The sequence below is a fragment of the Quercus suber genome, unplaced genomic scaffold (genome assembly GCF_002906115.3).
Source record: "Quercus suber isolate HL8 unplaced genomic scaffold, Cork oak 2.0 scaffold_520, whole genome shotgun sequence".
Taxonomy (NCBI): domain Eukaryota; kingdom Viridiplantae; phylum Streptophyta; class Magnoliopsida; order Fagales; family Fagaceae; genus Quercus; species Quercus suber.
In genome coordinates, this window is record NW_027069969.1 from 167,925 (window position 1) to 185,444 (window position 17,520).

General features: G+C 38.2%; 1 protein-coding gene across 1 annotated transcript; it reads left to right on the forward strand.

The window, feature by feature from the left end:
- Positions 1–11,532: 11,532 nt before the first annotated feature.
- Positions 11,533–12,336, forward strand: LOC112029005 (uncharacterized). The gene has a single exon (XM_024061690.2). It carries the CDS (start codon positions 11,533–11,535, stop codon positions 12,334–12,336), a length of 804 nt encoding a protein of 267 aa, XP_023917458.2.
- The last annotated feature ends 5,184 nt before the right edge of the window (positions 12,337–17,520 follow it).

The following is a 17,520-nucleotide window of genomic DNA, read 5'->3' on the forward strand; positions in this document are numbered from 1 at the left end:
TCTCACAGGCTTGGGTTCGAGGACCATGCAAGACCTTGGTTCTGTCTAACACTTCTGTTCTTCTGTAAGTAGCTAGTTTCCCCATAGGTTTGAGTCCGAGGATCATGCAAGACCTTGGTTCTGTCTAGTACCCAGGTATATGCTCTGCTTCGTCGGAAATGGGCCACCTTGTGGACTTGGCCCCTGACCTCTCAATGCCCTGGGCAAGGATGGTTTGGAATTCTAACCTTACACGTGGCAGTAATCCCGCCCTCAACTCAAGTTTCTGCCCTCTTCAGTTACAAGGCGTCTCCTGACTATTCGCGTTCCCCGCTTGACGTTTCAATGCACGAGGCGTGCTCTCATTAATATTTTCAAAGATTGATGCAGATCCAACGGTCAATAGCCGCCTTGAAATTTGGTAGTGATTAATGTCGTCGATAATTCTTCCTTCGTGTTTTGCGTAGATCAATTCTCACCTACTTCCACTCCCTATATAAGGCTATCAGGAGGGAGGCGTCTTCCTTCACTTCATGAGTCTTCTAACAAAACAGGAAATATGTCCTCCCAACTTTCCGAGCTCCTTCAATAACCCTGTCAAACTTGTGATAAGAGTTTGGAGAAATGGGACAGCCTCGGATAGGAGTGAGCGCGTACAGGCTAAAGGCCTTCCTCCCTCGACCGAGAGCCGCTACGGTAATAGTTAGCGTCAGACTTCTGGCGTGGCAAAATTTGGGCGTCACCTTGATTGTGCCGTGCAAGGCGGTTAGGAGGAAGGTCCCTGAAGTACATAACGCTCTTCCCTGGGGCGCATTCCTGCCAAAGGAGACGCGCAAGATTACGTCATTTTTGGTGTCCGAGTGTTGCCGTCTCCAACGGCCAACCGCGGTGGGGTTAGGAGAGAATCAAGGGAACATAATGAGGAGGGGCTGCCAGGCGCCCATGCGTCTGCTCCTCTCTTGTCTCCGGCACCACCGCATCGGCCCAGGAGTTGTTGGTAGCCTTGAAACAGGCCTGCCTCAGCCCCATTCCCTCTAGTTAGATTTAGGTCAGGGCCGTCTGGGCCTTTGTTTGTAGCGTTAGCTTTAAAACATGCCTGTTTGAGCCTCTGTTTGTATCTTGTACTTCTTTTTCATTTAATAAAACAATGCGATGCTTCATCTCCTTTCCTTTGAATCTTCTACCTTTCTGCAAAAGTTTATTTATTCATTTATTTATATACTTTTTTTTTTTGGTGGCGCATCCTTGTTAACCTTCCGTAAACTAGCTATTTAGGAACGATCGTTTGTTGCGCTTGTTAGTGCACAAATTCTTCCCACAGACGGCGCCAATTGTAGGGATTCATTTTGGATTGGATCCAGAAAAAGGATGGGAATTTAGCCCAACAAGCCCAAACAATACATTTTTACAGAGTGGGATGAAGAATTAGGCCCTAACAGACAGGCAACTCTAAAAACAGGAATTCCAACCCTTTGGGGGCCGAGGCATCCAGGCAACTCCTTAAGGTTGCTCCTCGGCGCTCATTCGAGGAGCTTCCTTCCTTTTCCCCTTTCTTTCTTCCTCCTTTTGTTCTGTTGGGTTCTTCTTATATAGCCCCCTTTCCTTCTTCTCTTTCTTCCATCTGTTGGTCATTCATGCGCCTTCCTTCTGACCGTTCATCCCATCAGTTGTACTATCAGTACTCAAGTGATTTACAGTGATCAAGGTTATCCAGTCCAGGAGTCATATCTCCATTAATGTGACCAGGGGTTAGGTGAGTGCATTTATTGTGGAGGTGACAACCTCTCCTAAACTCGTCTCCCCCCCCCCCCCAACCACTTGGGGTTAGTCTCGGTCTGCCGAGGACAGGGATATCCTCAACGGGGGTTCTAAGAGCTTGGACCTTCATACATCGTCTTCGTACAACACTTCTTCCTCGGCATGGGCCCTGGGCCAGATGTGAAGTGGGCCAAGGTTACCAGGCCCATAGGCCCCACAGTATATATACAAATTTTAACTTTTGCAATTTGTCACTTATTCGATTATTTTCATTTGGCTAATCTTTACTTTTCTTTAAATGAATGACATTATAGAGTACTTCTAATACAACTATTAAAAGTACTTTGTCCACCACAAAGGATTAGAAAAAAAACGAAAATTAGTAAAGTCTCATAGTTTAACATCCTAATTGAGCACTATAAAAAATCATGCTATGTAACAAAATAAATACCAAATTATTCAAATCATTAGGGGTGGGGCCAAAGCAAATTCAGGGGGTTCAAATGAACCCCCTGACTTCAAAATAAAAAGGTATACATATGAATATATATATATATATATTTAGCTTAATATTTTAATTTATTTTTAGATATATTTTTTTTACACACTTTGACTTAAATTTTACATATCTTTATTACAAGTATTTTCGACTTTAAGAATAATGAGTAAGTTCTTTTTTTTTTTTTTTTTTTTTTTTTGAGAATCCGAATAAAGAGTAAGTATTTGTGAATTGTAAGTGTATTTTTTTTAATAAATTTATATTATATGTGTGTGAGTGTGTTTAATATTAATTGTGTACATTATTTTTTGTTATATAATGTTATGTATTTGTGTAAATTATGATGTGTGTGGATGTTTGTATGTCTAATTTAATAATTAAGAAATATAGAGGGTTTATTTATTTATTTATTTATTTATTTATTTTTATTATTTTTTTTTACATGTGTGTGTATTTTTATCATATTATAATAACTTTTTATAATAAAGTTAGTAAAATTCAAGAAAAAAATTGTAAAGTTAATGATTGTTCAAGCATTATTACCGCACACCTTTGGTGCAATGGTCAATTCACAAGTATAAGTGCTTGTGGAGTGTAGGGAGTAAGGGCTGAAATTCAAGTCTCTATGTTTCGCACACATATACACTTAGATTATGATAGAGTAGAATTTTTGTCTTGTATAAAAAAAATGATTATTCAAGCATTTTATTGGTTAAGTAGCCTTGTCTGAAAAAAAAAAAAAAGGGTTAAGTAGACACGTAGTGTATAATTTATGTATGAATAAGTGTGATTATGTGCGTTAATAATTAATTCAGAGCCAATGAGTTGAAATTAGTCATTTAGTCTAAAATATTTTTATGAAAACAAAGTCAAATAAATAATAACAACTGTATAAAGATAAAAATGTTAGACAAACTTAACAAAATAAAATGATCATAAACTCATAACTATCCACATTAGCAATAGATATTCATAATAAAGTATCATGTAACATTCAAAATTTGAAAACTTGTAGAATAAAATTGTAAAACTTTATGTATTATTATTATTTTTTTGATAATTCAATATATTCAAATTCTCTTTTTATTAAAATTTTGTAGTGACCCCCTTAAACACAATTCCTGGAGCTGCCATTGCAAATCATGCTATGTAATATAATAATATTATATTTTTATACGCTATTTTTGATTCTTTAGATCGCAATAGGATAACATTTAATAATCAAAGAGAATAAAAAATAAAATAAAAAACAACAACAACAATTTAAAAAACAAAACTAAATCACATTAACCCAAAATAGAGTTTTAAAGAATATAAAAAATTATCAACCTAAAGTAGAGATCCAATAAAAAAAAAAAAATCCACCAAAAAATTTAGAGAGAGAGAGAGAGAGAGAGAGTACCATTTTTTTTGTGAGGAAAAACTATGCATAGAATAGAAGAGATAGTGACAAATTTATAGTAAGAGGGTGTGAATAAGAAGAGACGGAAGTAAAATGATGATTGAATGTAGAGGATAGTGGGGAGATGAAAAGGTAAGGGAGGGAGAAAGATTGAAATAGTAGTGGGGAGATGAAATGGTAAGGGAGAGAGAAAGGTTGGAGAAATGTAAATATTAAAAAAAATAAATGTTAAAAACAATTATAGGAAAATTGAAAAAAAAAAAAAAAACCTAAAGCTTGAAAGGCTTCAACATTTTATTTTATTTTTTCTTTTTTCTTTTAATCTGAAAAAGCTCACACAAAATCCTAAAACTGAACTAAAAAGGTTTTGAGCTGGACTTGATAGTGGAACTAAATAAATAAGAGGTGGGCTAGATTAATTATATAGATTTATTATAAGGTGATAGTGGAAGTAAATAAATAAGTAGTGGGCTAGATTTATTAGAGGGTGATAATGGAAGTGAAATAAGTAGTGAACTGTATTTATAAGGCTGAAAATTGTAAAAATCATTTTAAAATTGTAGGACAAATTATATATATTTTAAAAATTATGTGACAGCTGATGTGACGTAACATGAGAGCAGTAGTATTAAACGCTACGCTTCAGCTTTTAGTATGTATAATTTACGTATGAATAAGTGTGATTGTGTGCGTTAATAATTAACATGGAGCCAATGAATTGAAATTAGTCATTTAGTCTAAAAGATTTTTATGAAAAGAAAGTCAAATAGATAATAACAACTATATAAAGATAAAAATGTTAGACAAACTTAACAAAATAAAATGATCATAAACTGATAGCTATCCACATTAGCAATAGATATTCATAATGAACTATCATGTAACATTCAAAATTTGAAAACTTGTAGAATAAAATTGTAAAACTTTATGTATTATTATTATTATTTTTCGATAATTTAATATATTCAAATTTTCTTTTTATTAAAATTTTGTAGTGACCCCCCTAAACAAAATTTCTAGAGCCTCCATTGCAAATCATGCTATATAATAGAATAATATTATATTTTTATACACTATATTTAATTCTTTAAATCGCAATAGGATAACATTTAACAATCAAAGAGAATAAAAAATAAAATAAAAAAAAACAACAACAATTTAGAAAACAAAACTAAATCGCATTAACCCAAAATAGAGTTTTAAAGAATATAAAAAATTATCAACTTAAAGTAGAGATCCAATAAAAATAAAAAAATCCACCAAAAAATTTAGAGAGAGAGAGAGAGTACCATTTTTTTTTTTTTTTTTTTTGTAAGGAAAAACTATGCATAGAATAGAAGAGATAGTGATAAATTTATAGTAAGAGGGTGTGAATAAGAAGAGATAAAAATAAAGGAAAATGAAGGGAAAGAGGAAGAATGATATTAATGTAGAGGGTAGTGGGGAGATGAAAAGGTAAGGGAGGGAGAAAGATTGAAAAAGTAGTGGGGAGATGAAATGGTAAGGGAGGGAGAAAGGTTGGAGAAATGTAAATATTAAAAAAAATAAATGTTAAAAACAATTATAGGAAAATTGAAAAAAAAAAAAACTTAAAGCTTGAAAGGCTTCAACGTTTTGTTTTGTTTTATTTTATTTTATTTTTTATTTTTTCTTTTAAGTTGAAAAAGCTCACACAAAATCTTAAAGCTGAACTGAAAAGGTTTTGGGTTAGACTTGATAATGGAACTAAATAAATAAGAGGTGGGCTAGATTAATTATACAGATTTATTATAGGGTGATAGTAGAAGTAAATAAATAAGTAGTGAGCTAGATTTATTATAAGGTGATAGTGAGAGTAAATAAATAAGTAGTGAACTGTATTTATAAGGCTGAAAATTATAAAAATCATTTTAAAATTGTAGGAAAAATTATATATATATTTTTAAAATGATGTGGCAGCTGATATGGCGCAACATGAAAGCAGCAGCATTAAACTCTATGCTTCAACTTTTAATAATATATAGATATAGATTTGTCGTGAGTTGCAGATCTAATTTTGCTATTTGGAATTGTACTTACGCTGTCCAGGTGTGAAATGAAGGTCCACTCAACTGGCTCTAAACTCTTTTATTCCAAATTATGTGAATGTGATGGCCCTTATTGGTGCTTTTGTTCGGCTTAGTGGTGAAGATGTAGGGCTGCCGGTGTGAGAATGTGGAAAATTTAGTGACAACGAAACAAGGTTCGGGTAGGTGGGAATCTGGAATGCTTCTTCTTGGTTGAGTTGAAATTTGTGACTCTGTCATTGACGGAGCTAGGAAACAACAGATTATACATTATATTGTTATTTTCCATTATATTATATTTATAATGATTACAAAAATATAATCAAATATGAAACAACTGATTATACATTATATTGTTATTTTATTTCTATTATATATATTATCTGTTTCATAAATCGTATATTATATTTATATATTAGTATATTTATTAATTTAATGACAAATAACAAGTAGAAGAAAGAAAGGTCAAACCTACTTTTGCTTTTGAAGACAAAGTAGAAGTGTAAACCATACACGTGTGGGTCTTGGAAAAATTAGCCCCTGTTTGGCCACCTTTTTTTGCTCACTCAATTTCCGTTACTCAATTTTCATCACTCATCACTCATCACTCATCACTCATCACTCTAAAATATACACTTGTTTGGCACCATCACTCTATTTCAATAACTCAATATTTTTCACACTATTCATGGACCCCACCTTTGTCACTTGGTCAGATTTTTTTTTCTCCATTTTTCTTTCTTCTTTCTCAGTTCTTCAGTTCGTTCTTTTTTCATTTTTCATTTTTCTCCCTTTTCACCTCTATCATCTCAGATTTCTCATCCAGAACAAAATTAAACATGCATAAATATATTAAAGAACAAACCCAGATTTCTCAATCATGAAAAAAAGAAAAAAAAAAAAAAAAAGCAAACTCAAGTCTGCCCAGGCCATTGATGTTGATATTAGGAACCCAGGAAAACCCAGTTCCCACAAACCCGAACCAGTGAAAGAAGAAAGGAAGAAAAAAAATACTCAGATCACCGAACCCAGTGAAAAAAAAAAAAAAAGAAAAAAAAAAGGGAAGAACACCGGGGAGACCGAACCCAGGAAAAGGAAAAAAAAAAAAGGGGGGGATGAACTGAAGACCAAACCCAGTGAAAGAAGAAGAAGAAAAAAAAAAAAAAAAAAGAATGGAAACCCAGTGAAAAGGAAAGAAAAGAAGAAAAAAAGAAAAAAAGAAAAAAGAAAAAGAACCCAAGCCCAGGAAACCAAACCCAAAAACCAACGTGAAAAGAAAAGAAAAGAAAAAAGAAAAGAAAGGAGAATGGAAAAGAAAAGAAGAAAAAAAAAAAACCAAACTCAGAAAGGGAGAAGTAAAGAAAAGAAAAGAAAAGAAGAAGAAGATGAAGAAGAAGAGGAGCAGTGTCCAGACCCGTGAAAGACAAAAGGAAAAGAAAATAAAAAAGAGAAAATAAGAAAAAGAGGTAGCAAAAATCTGACGGTGGACCAGGTTGTAAATCTTATTTACAAGTATGCTATTGAAAACAGAGAATTGAAAACTGAAAACAACCAAAAGTTGTTTTCAGTTTCCACAACTCATAACTCAAAAAGTTGAGAATTGAGAAATGAAAACAGAGTTATGAAAACAAAAAATTATGCAGCCAAACAAGTATTTGCTATGGGTCCCACCATTTTTGAGAATTGAGTTATGAAAACAGAAAATTGAGTCATGGAAACAAGCCAACCAAACAGCCTCTTATAATCTCACATCAATAAAAAAATCTTGTCTTGGAGCGTGGGATGAAAGAGTAAAGCAAGAACATAAAATAGCAAACCAAACCAACTATCTCAGAGAGAGAGAGAGAGAGAGAGAGAGAGAGAGAGAGAGAGAGAGAGAGAGAGAGAGAGAGAGAGAGAGAGAGAGAGAGAGAGAGAGAGGCGTCAAAGCCTAGATGCAAATATGTAAGAGTTTAATGGTGTGATAGTGTGAATGTAAAGCCATGAAATTTATTGAGTACGAAGAAGGTGACCTTTCTATCAAACTCCAAAGTAAGTCGTAGGGTTTTTCAATGAGGGTGGAGCAAAAAAAATAGATTTTTTTTTTCTCTTCTTTTTATTTTTTTATTTATTTATAGATAATTGTTAATATATAATCTTTTGTTTATCATCAGTGTTTGATTGTCCAATTAATTAGCGTGGTGATCACATCAAAAAAAAAAAAAAAAAAAATTAGCGTGGTGATAAATTGTACATAATTGTAATCCTATTTAAATGAATCTAAAATGTATTCATAAATATATATTAAAAAAAAAAAAAACTGGGAGGAGAGGCCATAATAATGGACAACTCTTATACATATATATTTTTTAAAAGAGATAACTCTTATATTGATATATATCTAGTATCTACTGACTTAAAAAAAAAAAAAAAAAAAAAAAAAAAATTGAGGAGGCCAAGGTCGCCTTTAGTCCTAATGTGGCTCCGACACTCACTCTGCCTTCTTACTCTTCCATTAGATGCTTGAGTTTGGCAGGGACTTCGGTGTGCAGAACATTTTGGTTGAGGAATCATATCATAGGTGGTAGAGACTAGAGAGAGTTGCAGCAGCTGGATCAATCTTCCTCAGCTTGGGGGCATATGGTAGAAGACTTGAGAATGAATGTCACTGCAGGGATTTCGACAGACCCGGGGTCTGTGAGTTTGGTTCATAATAGTTCAAATATGGTGGCTTTAGCTTTCCACATTATGCTATGTCTCTAGAAAACATAACTGTATGCATGGAGGACTGCCCTTCATTATAATCTCTCTGGGAGTTGTTTTTAAATGCATACATTAGTCTTTGTATATTGTAAAATTTCTCATGATCGAAGAGGTGTTAGTTACATTTATGCTATATTTAGATTAAAATTATAGTTGATTTCTAAAAAATAAAAAAAAAAAATTATAGTTTTCTTTTGTTGGTGCAAACATTATAATAATAGAAATAACACAAAGAGAAACTGAATAATAGTTATGAAATGGGTTAGAATTACACAATTAATGGATCAGATAAAGAGTTTCTAAAGAATGAAAAGGCCCAATACCTTCTCCCTTCACCTCTTCCTTACGCACGTATTTAGTCCAATATTTAAGTCAATTTATATTAACTCATTAATTACTACAATTAAAAAGAGTAAAATAGTCTTTCTCATTTTCAATGTAGGATTAAACATTTTCACTAATTCCTTATCTTTCATATTAACTTCCACGTTTTTACATTTATGTTGAAATATAAAACCATTTTAATTAATTAATATTAAAATGTTCCAACATCTTTCAATTAGGGCACTTCATAATCATTTATATAGCAAAGATTTACATAGTAAATATCTGATGGGACTCAACACAAGCCTTGGTCAATATTAAATATAGGATCCACTTAACCAAAAAACTTATTTAATTTAGGATTTCACTCATATGTTTATATTCCAGCACGAACAAGTCCTCCTATCAGTATATATGTTATGACTACCCAACTGGATCGTAGATGGCAAGGGTACTTGGAGCGTACACAAGTGTATATCACAAAAGACAAGCCCATAAAAACCTACACAAAATTAATTGCAACAAAGCCCAATAAAAATAGAATTGTCAATATGTGTAAGACTTCAATAGACTCTTTCATTGGGTTAAACCTTGGAAATTGTCAAAGCTGGTATGTGTGTGTTAAAGACGAATAAGAATTGAGAGGAAATTACAGAGTGGATAAATTGAAGAGAGAATAAAGAGGTGGAAGAAGAAGCAAATTTACATAATACATGCCATGCTTTAAATCCATGGTGCAAATGTGAAATGCCCAAAAGGTTATATCTTCTTTTTATTGATGCTTTTCTCTCTTGATTTTATCACGGGAGTGTGCTAACTACTAAGATTAAATTTAATCATCATTCATGGAAGATATTTTAATTGATTAAATAAAGTAAGAAACCGCTTTAGTCTTGATTTCTGTGTTCAGTATTTGGATTAGATTATCAATCCCTTGATTCTGTTTAGACAACCTCTTACCAATTGTTTAACTCAACTTTGTTTCTTTTTCGGCCTATTTTCATGTTAACTTACCTCTTTTTGGGTTCTGTTTACTGTCTAGTTACGAGTGCTGCATTAAATTTTGGGCTTTGTAAAGCTGGATAGCTCTTTAGCGGCGATCAATTGACCTTTCGGATTTTTAGTTATTCTATTTAGTCATGGCCTATGTGTGCTTAATCTTTATATATTTAAAGGAGTCAGAAAGTTAGTTATGATTTTATAAAATGTCAAAAATATACCTACTTTAATTAGATAATCTTTATTTTTAAAAAATAAAAAGACTTAAAATTATAATTCAACAAAATTCAAAAAAAAAAAAAAAAACTACCAAAAATCCTAAAAATTAGCACACTCTCCTATTTAAATATATCTCACTCATGTTTAATACATTTTTTTTCCTAATAATTAGCACATACTAAACCTAATAGATTACTGTGGGAGGTAAAAGCCCAGACATACCTATTGGGCTGGGGGCCCTGCCTTGAGGAGTACTGTACGTCCGAAGAATAATAGCGGGTCGGGGTAAAATTCATCTGAATGCAGCCAACCTAGAAGTAAAGGAAGAGTAGCATCCGAAGAAGTCACCTTTTGTCCGAAGAGTTTATACTCCTCGGACGCAAATAATCTTGACCCAGCCAACGAATAGAAGATCCAAATGGACTCTCAGGCAATCCCAACGACAAAGAGAAGTACTGGGCATGTCTGGGGATGGTTAGAACGAGAAAATATCTCAAGGAAAAGCTGCCATCACCGCATTAAATGCACTGCATCTGCTTTTCTGGCCGCATTAATGTGGAGAAGACCCCTGAACAGTATAATCTCAACTACTACCACTCATGGAGGGGTAAAGAGAATACCTGATGGGACATGCACTCAAGTGGATGCTTAGATGAAGAACAGGTGGACGATGAAGATGATGGGAAAAGGTGCTATATAAGCAGAAGAGGTCTCTGATAATAAGGGGGGGAGAAAAAAGGTGGAGAGAAGAATTAGATAATTTTACTGTAGTTCCAAGAATTGTAATCATCTTACATTTGCCAAGGAAGATGAGCATGATCTTGTGTCAATGAATCCTTAATCACTATAATCAATCGCTGTTTAATTTGCACCAAGCTCAGCTCTTTCGCCCACTCTCTACAAATTCATTGTCTCGGGTTCATTGGGCTTAAAACCCCTCCTCCTTGGGCTTGGGCTGCAAAATTAGACCCTACAATTGGCGCCGTCTGTGGGAAGAGTTTGTGCAGGGGTGAAAACAACAGTCGAGGATGACTAAACGAGGCCAACAATAGGCAGAGTCTAGGGCATCCTAGCACGCGGACCCTTTCCTTAATTTGGAGCAGAGACAGGATTGTGAGGGCAGTGCACACACCGTGCACTATGGGCAAAGCTAGTCACGTGATGGGAGTTATGTATCCCATGCACAGAAGAACCGGGATTTGCAGTTGGAGGTTGAAAAGTTAAAAAGAGAGCTGCGTCACGCAAAACGGAAACGGGTTCCTTCACATTACGATGAGGAGTCCGATGACCAATAGGATCCCATTTACCAACAAAGATCGCGAACACTAGTCAGTGAGTCCTTTTCCTACCAGGAGGAGCGTCGTCATGAGAAGCAACCTCCGAGCCCACCACGTGGAGGTGTAGGGAACGATGCCATGAGCAAGGCCTTGAACCAAATCTCTAGATCGCCCTTCACACGCAGGATTGAAGAAGCAAGACTCCCCCGGTGTTTCAACCAGCTTGCGTTCACCATCTACAATAGCAAAACGGACCCGGTAGAACATGTCAGTCATTTTAATCAACGAATGGCAGTCTACTCCAGGAATGAAGCTTTGATGTGCAAGGTCTTCCCCTCCAGTCTCGGACCGGTTGCGATGAGGTGGTTTAACAGCATGAAGGAAGACTCCATCGACTCCTTCAAAAAGCTTACTCAAGCCTTTGGTTCGCGTTTTGTCACCTGCCGAAGAGTGTCCAGGCCCATGTCCTCTCTGCTATCCTTGAGCATGCAAGAGGGTGAGACTCTGAAGGCGTACTCGGATAGGTACTGGGAGATGTTTAACGATATGGAGGGCAACTTTGATGCGATGGCCCTCGACACGTTCAAGCTCGACCTCCCCACTGACCATGGCTTAAGGACATCTTTGTCTGGCAAACCAGTCACTAGCATGCGTCAGCTGATGGACCGTATCGAAAAGTATAAAAGAGTTGAAGAATATCAGCAACAGGGGAAGGGCAAGGAAAAGGTTATCCCCCAAGAGAGAAGGGATTTCAGGTTGGAACGATTCAGCAATAGTAAACCGCGAAGGGATTTTTCTGCGATAGAATCGATAAACCCCCAAACAGTCAACACTGTATTCAAAGAGCTAGTACACCAAGTTCTGGAAAAGATTAAGGGCGAACCATTCTTTCGATGGCCGAATAAGATGGTGGGAAATCCCGAAAGGCGCAATCATAATCTCTTCTGCCAGTATCATCAGGACCATGGGTATACCACGGAGGATTGCAGGAGCCTGTGGGACCACCTGGATCAACTGGTCTGGGATGGTAGATTAAAGCACCTCTTGCACCACTCTAGTGGTAGAGAAAGTCAGACAAGCACAGAATACTGAAGAAACGATCCATCCAAGCCTCCGTTAGGAACTATTAATGTCGTCTTCGCCGCACCAGGAAGAACAGGATCCTTGCTCTCATAGGTGATGTCAGTTGCCCATTCATCCACAACTGATGCCTGCCATAACCTGAAGAGAGCTAAGGTGGCAGCACAACTGGTCATAGGGTTCTCGGATGAAGATAAGATGGGGACCATCCAACCCTATGAGGACGCCTTAGTAATTACCCTCAGAATTGGGGGATACGATGTGAAGAGGGTGATGGTGGACCAGGGCAGTGCCGTGGAGATAATGTACCCCGATCTTTACAAGGGGCTGGGTCTAAAACCTCAGGACTTAACACCATACAACTCTCCCCTCGTGAGTTTCGAAGGAAGAGTTGTCACCCCGAAAGGCCAGATACGCCTCTCTGTGTAAATCGGTTCTGAAGTGGTGGAGGTGGATTTCGTAGTTGTGGATGTGTATTCGCCTTATACGGCAATCGTAGCCAGACCTTGGCTTCATGCACTAGGAGTTGTTTCCTCTACTCTGCATCTAAAAGTCAAATACCCGACCAAAGGGCAGGTTTATGAGATCCGAGGGGACCAGTCCATAGCCCGTTAGTGCTTAGTGGCCGCCATTCAACATGAACCCGAAGCCGAGTCCTCGTCCAGGGCCGAGAAGGGTTTATAGCAATTAAAGTCTCGGGAATTGCTTGCCGAGAATCCAGAAGAGGGAGCTTGGTGCGAGGATCTAACAAAAGTCATCATCGGAGACAATTCGGAAAAATTCTTTCAAGTCGGATCCGAGCTGCCTCTTCCAGAAAAGGAAGAGTTAGTAAAATTCCTCAAGAAAAACCTTGACGTATTTGCCTGGGATGCCTATGAAGCCCTAGGGGTGGGCCCGTAATTCATTTGTCATCATCTGAGAGTCAACCCACTAGTCACCCCTAAGAAGCAGCCTCCTCGGCGCCCATCCAAGGAACACGCCGAGGCAGTAAGGGAAGAAGTAGCAAAGCTCAAACATGCTGGAGCTATTAAGGAAGTTTTCTACACCGAGTGGCTAGTGAATACTGTAGTAGTGAAGAAAAAGAATGGGAAATGGCGAGTGTGCGTGGACTTCACCGATTTAAACAAGGCTTGCCCTAAAAATCCATTCCCTATGCCAAAGATCGATCAGCTAGTGGATGCCACTATCGGCCATCCTCGGATGAGCTTCCTAGACGCCTTTCAAGGCTACCACCAGATATCTTTGGCCCTGGACGACCAAGAAAATACCGCTTTCGTCACCCCTATTGGCAACTACCACTATAAGGTAATGCCATTTGGCCTAAAGAATGCGGGATCTACCTATTAAAGGATGATGATGAGGATGTTCGAGCCGCAGCTTGGTAGAAACATCGAGATTTACATTGACGACATGGTGGTGAAAAGCAAGATTGTTGCTGAGCATGTAAAGGACCTTAAAAGTACCTTTGAAGTCCTCAGGGAATACAAGCTGCGCCTAAATGCCTCTAAGTGCTTATTCGGCATGGGGTCTGGCAAGTTTTTAGGATACATGGTGACTCATAGGGGTATTGAGGTTAACCCCGACCAGATAAAGGCAATCAACAATTTACGAGCTCCTCAGAATTCCAAAGAAGTCCAAAAACTGACTGGAATGACTGCTGTCTTGAATCGATTTATCTCCCGGTCGGCAGACAGGTGTCGGCCCTTCTTCTCTTTGCTCAACAAGTGGAAGGGATTCAAGTGGACTGAAGCATGTGCTGTGGCCTTTCAGCAACTCCAAGACTATCTAGCTCGGCCACCAATTATGTCCAGCCCTGAGCCGGACGAAGTCTTGTTTGCTTACATTGCGGTGGCTCCCTGTGCTGTGAGCTTGGTATTAATCCGAGCAGATTGCGGCGTACAAAGACCAGTCTATTATGTAAGTAAATCACTGCATGAAGCCGAGATTCGTTACCTGCCACTGGAAAAGGCCATCCTAGCAGTAGTGCTGGGTACACGAAAACTACCTCACTATTTCTAGGCCCATAAGGTCATCGTCCTCACTCAGCTCCCACTCAAGGCTATACTCCGAAGTGCTGACTACACCGGGCGGATTGCTAAGTAGGGTACAATCTTAAGGGCTTTCGACATTAAGTACATGCCCCGTACGTTAGTCAAAGGCCAAATCCTTGCGGATTTAGTGGCCGAGTTCACGGAGCCTCGTTTAGAGGAAGCGATACCAACGTCGGACATGGATGAAAAATCGGTTGGCATGATCTCTCAACAAAGTCCCTCTCATTGGGAAATGTACGTGGATGGTGCAGCAAATCAAAAGGGTTCTGGTATAGGACTAGTATTAGTATCTCCAGAGAAGATAGTTATTGAAAAATCGCTAAGACTGAACTTCACTGCCACGAACAATAAAGCCGAATACGAAGCCCTGCTGACAGGAATGGCCATGGTTCAGAGAATGGGAGGAAAATCATTGGAAGCATTCTCGAACTCGAGACTGGTTGTAGGTCAAGTGCAAGGTGAATTCGAAGCGAAAGATGAGAGAATGCAGCGATACCTGAGCTGAGTTAAGCGCTTGCGGTCGGGGTTTGGCTTCTTCAATTTGCTGCACATCCCCAGAAACGGTAATACACATGCCGATTCCCTGGCCACACTTGCCACCTCCTCGGTGCAAAGTCTGCCAAGAATCATCCTCGTCAAGGACCTGCAGGAGCCTACGGAAGCGGGGACAGAGGCAGTGCAGGTTCACCAAATCAGGGCCGAGCCTAGTTGGATGGATCCTATCATTAACTTCTTGCGGTATGATATTTTGCCCAAAGAAAAAGGGGAGGCTGATAAAGTTCGAAGGAAAGCAACTAGGTTCTGGCTATTTGAGGACTAGAGACTATACAAACGATCTTATACAGGACCATACCTACTATGCATCCATCCTGAAGCCGTTAAATTGCTACTAGAAGAGTTGCAAGAAGGGATTTGCGGGAGTCACACTGGGGGTAGATCTTTGGCTCATCGAGCCATTACGCAAGGTTATTGGTGGCCAAACATGCAAAACAAAGCCTAGGAATATGTGAAGAAATGCGATCAATGTCAACGATTTGCGCCAAATATACACCAGCCAGGTGGGACCCTCAACCTACTATCCAGCCCGTGGCCATTCGCTCAATGGGGCTTGGATATCGTGGGGCCATTCCTCAAGGCCGTGGGAAATAAGAAATACCTGCTGGTTGGCACTGACTACTTTACCAAATGGGTCGAAGCGGAAGCTCTTGCCAACATCTGAGATGTAGACGTGCAAAAGTTCATGTGGAAGAACATTGTCACTCGTTTCGGGATTTCTCATACTCTCATCTCGGACAATGGTCTGTAGTTCGATAGCAAAGCGTTTAGGAGTTATTGTAGCGAATTAGGAATCACGAACATATATTCCACCCCAGCTTATCCCCAGGGTAATGGCCAAGCAAAAGCTGTCAACAAGGTCATTGTAAACGGCCTAAAGAAGAGATTAGACGACACAAAGGGCAAATGGGTAGAGGAATTGCCGCATGTACTTTGGGCCTCAGAACTACACCTCGTAGATCTACCGGGGAAACCCCTTTTTCAATGACCTATGGGGTTAAAGCTGTAATACCTTTAGAGAATGGGTTCCCGACTTTGAGAACAACTTCGTTCAATCTGATCGACAATAATGAGCAGCTAGAGAAGAGTTTGGACCTAGTCGAGGAAAAAAGGGAAAATGTGATGGTTCGCTTGGCACATTATCAACAGAAGCTCAGGCAGGGCTATGACACCAACGTAAGGCCAAGGCCTTTGGAACTTGGTGATCTAGTACTGAGGAAAGTTGTTGGCACTGCAAAGAACCCAACTTGTGAAAAATTAGGGCCTAATTGGGAGGGGCCATATCGTATTACTTCAGGGGCTGGCATAAGGGCATATTTCCTTGAAGATCTAGATAGCCATGTGATACCCCGCCCTTGGAATGTAAACAACCTCAAAAGATACTATTATTAATCGGGCTTTTCCTTTAATCAGCATGCCGACTCGTCATTTGAACTGCATTTTTCTTTTAAGTGTTTAAACTTAAACCCATTTATGCCTGTAGTCCTCAGACTAGATGATTTGGGTTAGTTAGCACTCCGTTACAATTTTCCTAAGTGTTTAAACTTAAATCCATTCATGCCTGTAGTCCTTGGACCAGATGATTTGGGTTAGTTAGCACTCCGTTATAATTTCCTTATGTGTTTAAACTTAAACCCATTCATGCCTGTAGTCCTCAGACCAGATGATTTGGGTTAGTTAGCACTCCGTTACAATTTTCCTAAGTGTTTAAACTTAAACCCATTCATGCCTGTAGTCCTCGGACAAGATGATTTAGGTTAGTTAGCACTCCGTTACAGTTTTCCTAAGTATTTAAACTTAAATTCATTCATGCCTGTAGTCCTTGGACTAGATGATTTGGGTTAGTTAGCACTCCATTACAATTTCCCTAAGTGTTTAAACTTAAACCCATTCATGCCTGCAGTCCTCGGACCAGATGATTTGGGTTAGTTAGCACTCCGTTACAATTTTCCTAAGTATTTAAACTTAAACCCATTCATGCCTGTAGTCCTCGGACCAGATGATTTGGGTTAGTTAGCACTCCATTACAATTTCCCTAAGTGTTTAAACTTAAACCCATTCATGCCTGCAGTCCTCGGACCAGATGATTTGGGTTAGTTAGCACTCCGTTACAATTTCCCTAAGTGTTTAAACTTAAACTCATTCGTGGCTTGTTGTTAAGCCTTATACTAACTGTTCTTCTTGGTACCAATTTTAACTACTTACGTCATCTATGTGATATGATGGATGAGTTTAGCTATATTGTTATCTCAATTAAAAGGGACAGTCATTTGCAACAATAACAAGTCATAAGAAATATAACGGAGACACAAGAAATAAAAGCAAAAAAGTTTCATTAATTAAAAAGAAGAAAAGTTTACAAAATCTTTGCCTAACAGAAGAAGATATCATAAGTACAAAATAGAAACCCCTGAATCTCTAGGCCTTCTTCTGAGAGACCGAAGGATCAGCAGCTTGGTCCTTGGACTCTGGGAGGGTCTTCTTCTTCTCCGTCAAAACTTTGCCCTTGTCCTGGGGAGCCTCAACAGGCTTGTTCAGATCATCAGACCGACCAGATTCCTTGGCAACCTCCAGGCTGGCTGGTGGGAGT

Excerpts from the sequence above, each read along its gene's own strand:
- LOC112029005 (XM_024061690.2), top strand. The coding sequence starts at position 11,533 with ATGGCAGTCTACTCCAGGAATGAAGCTTTGATGTGCAAGGTCTTCCCC.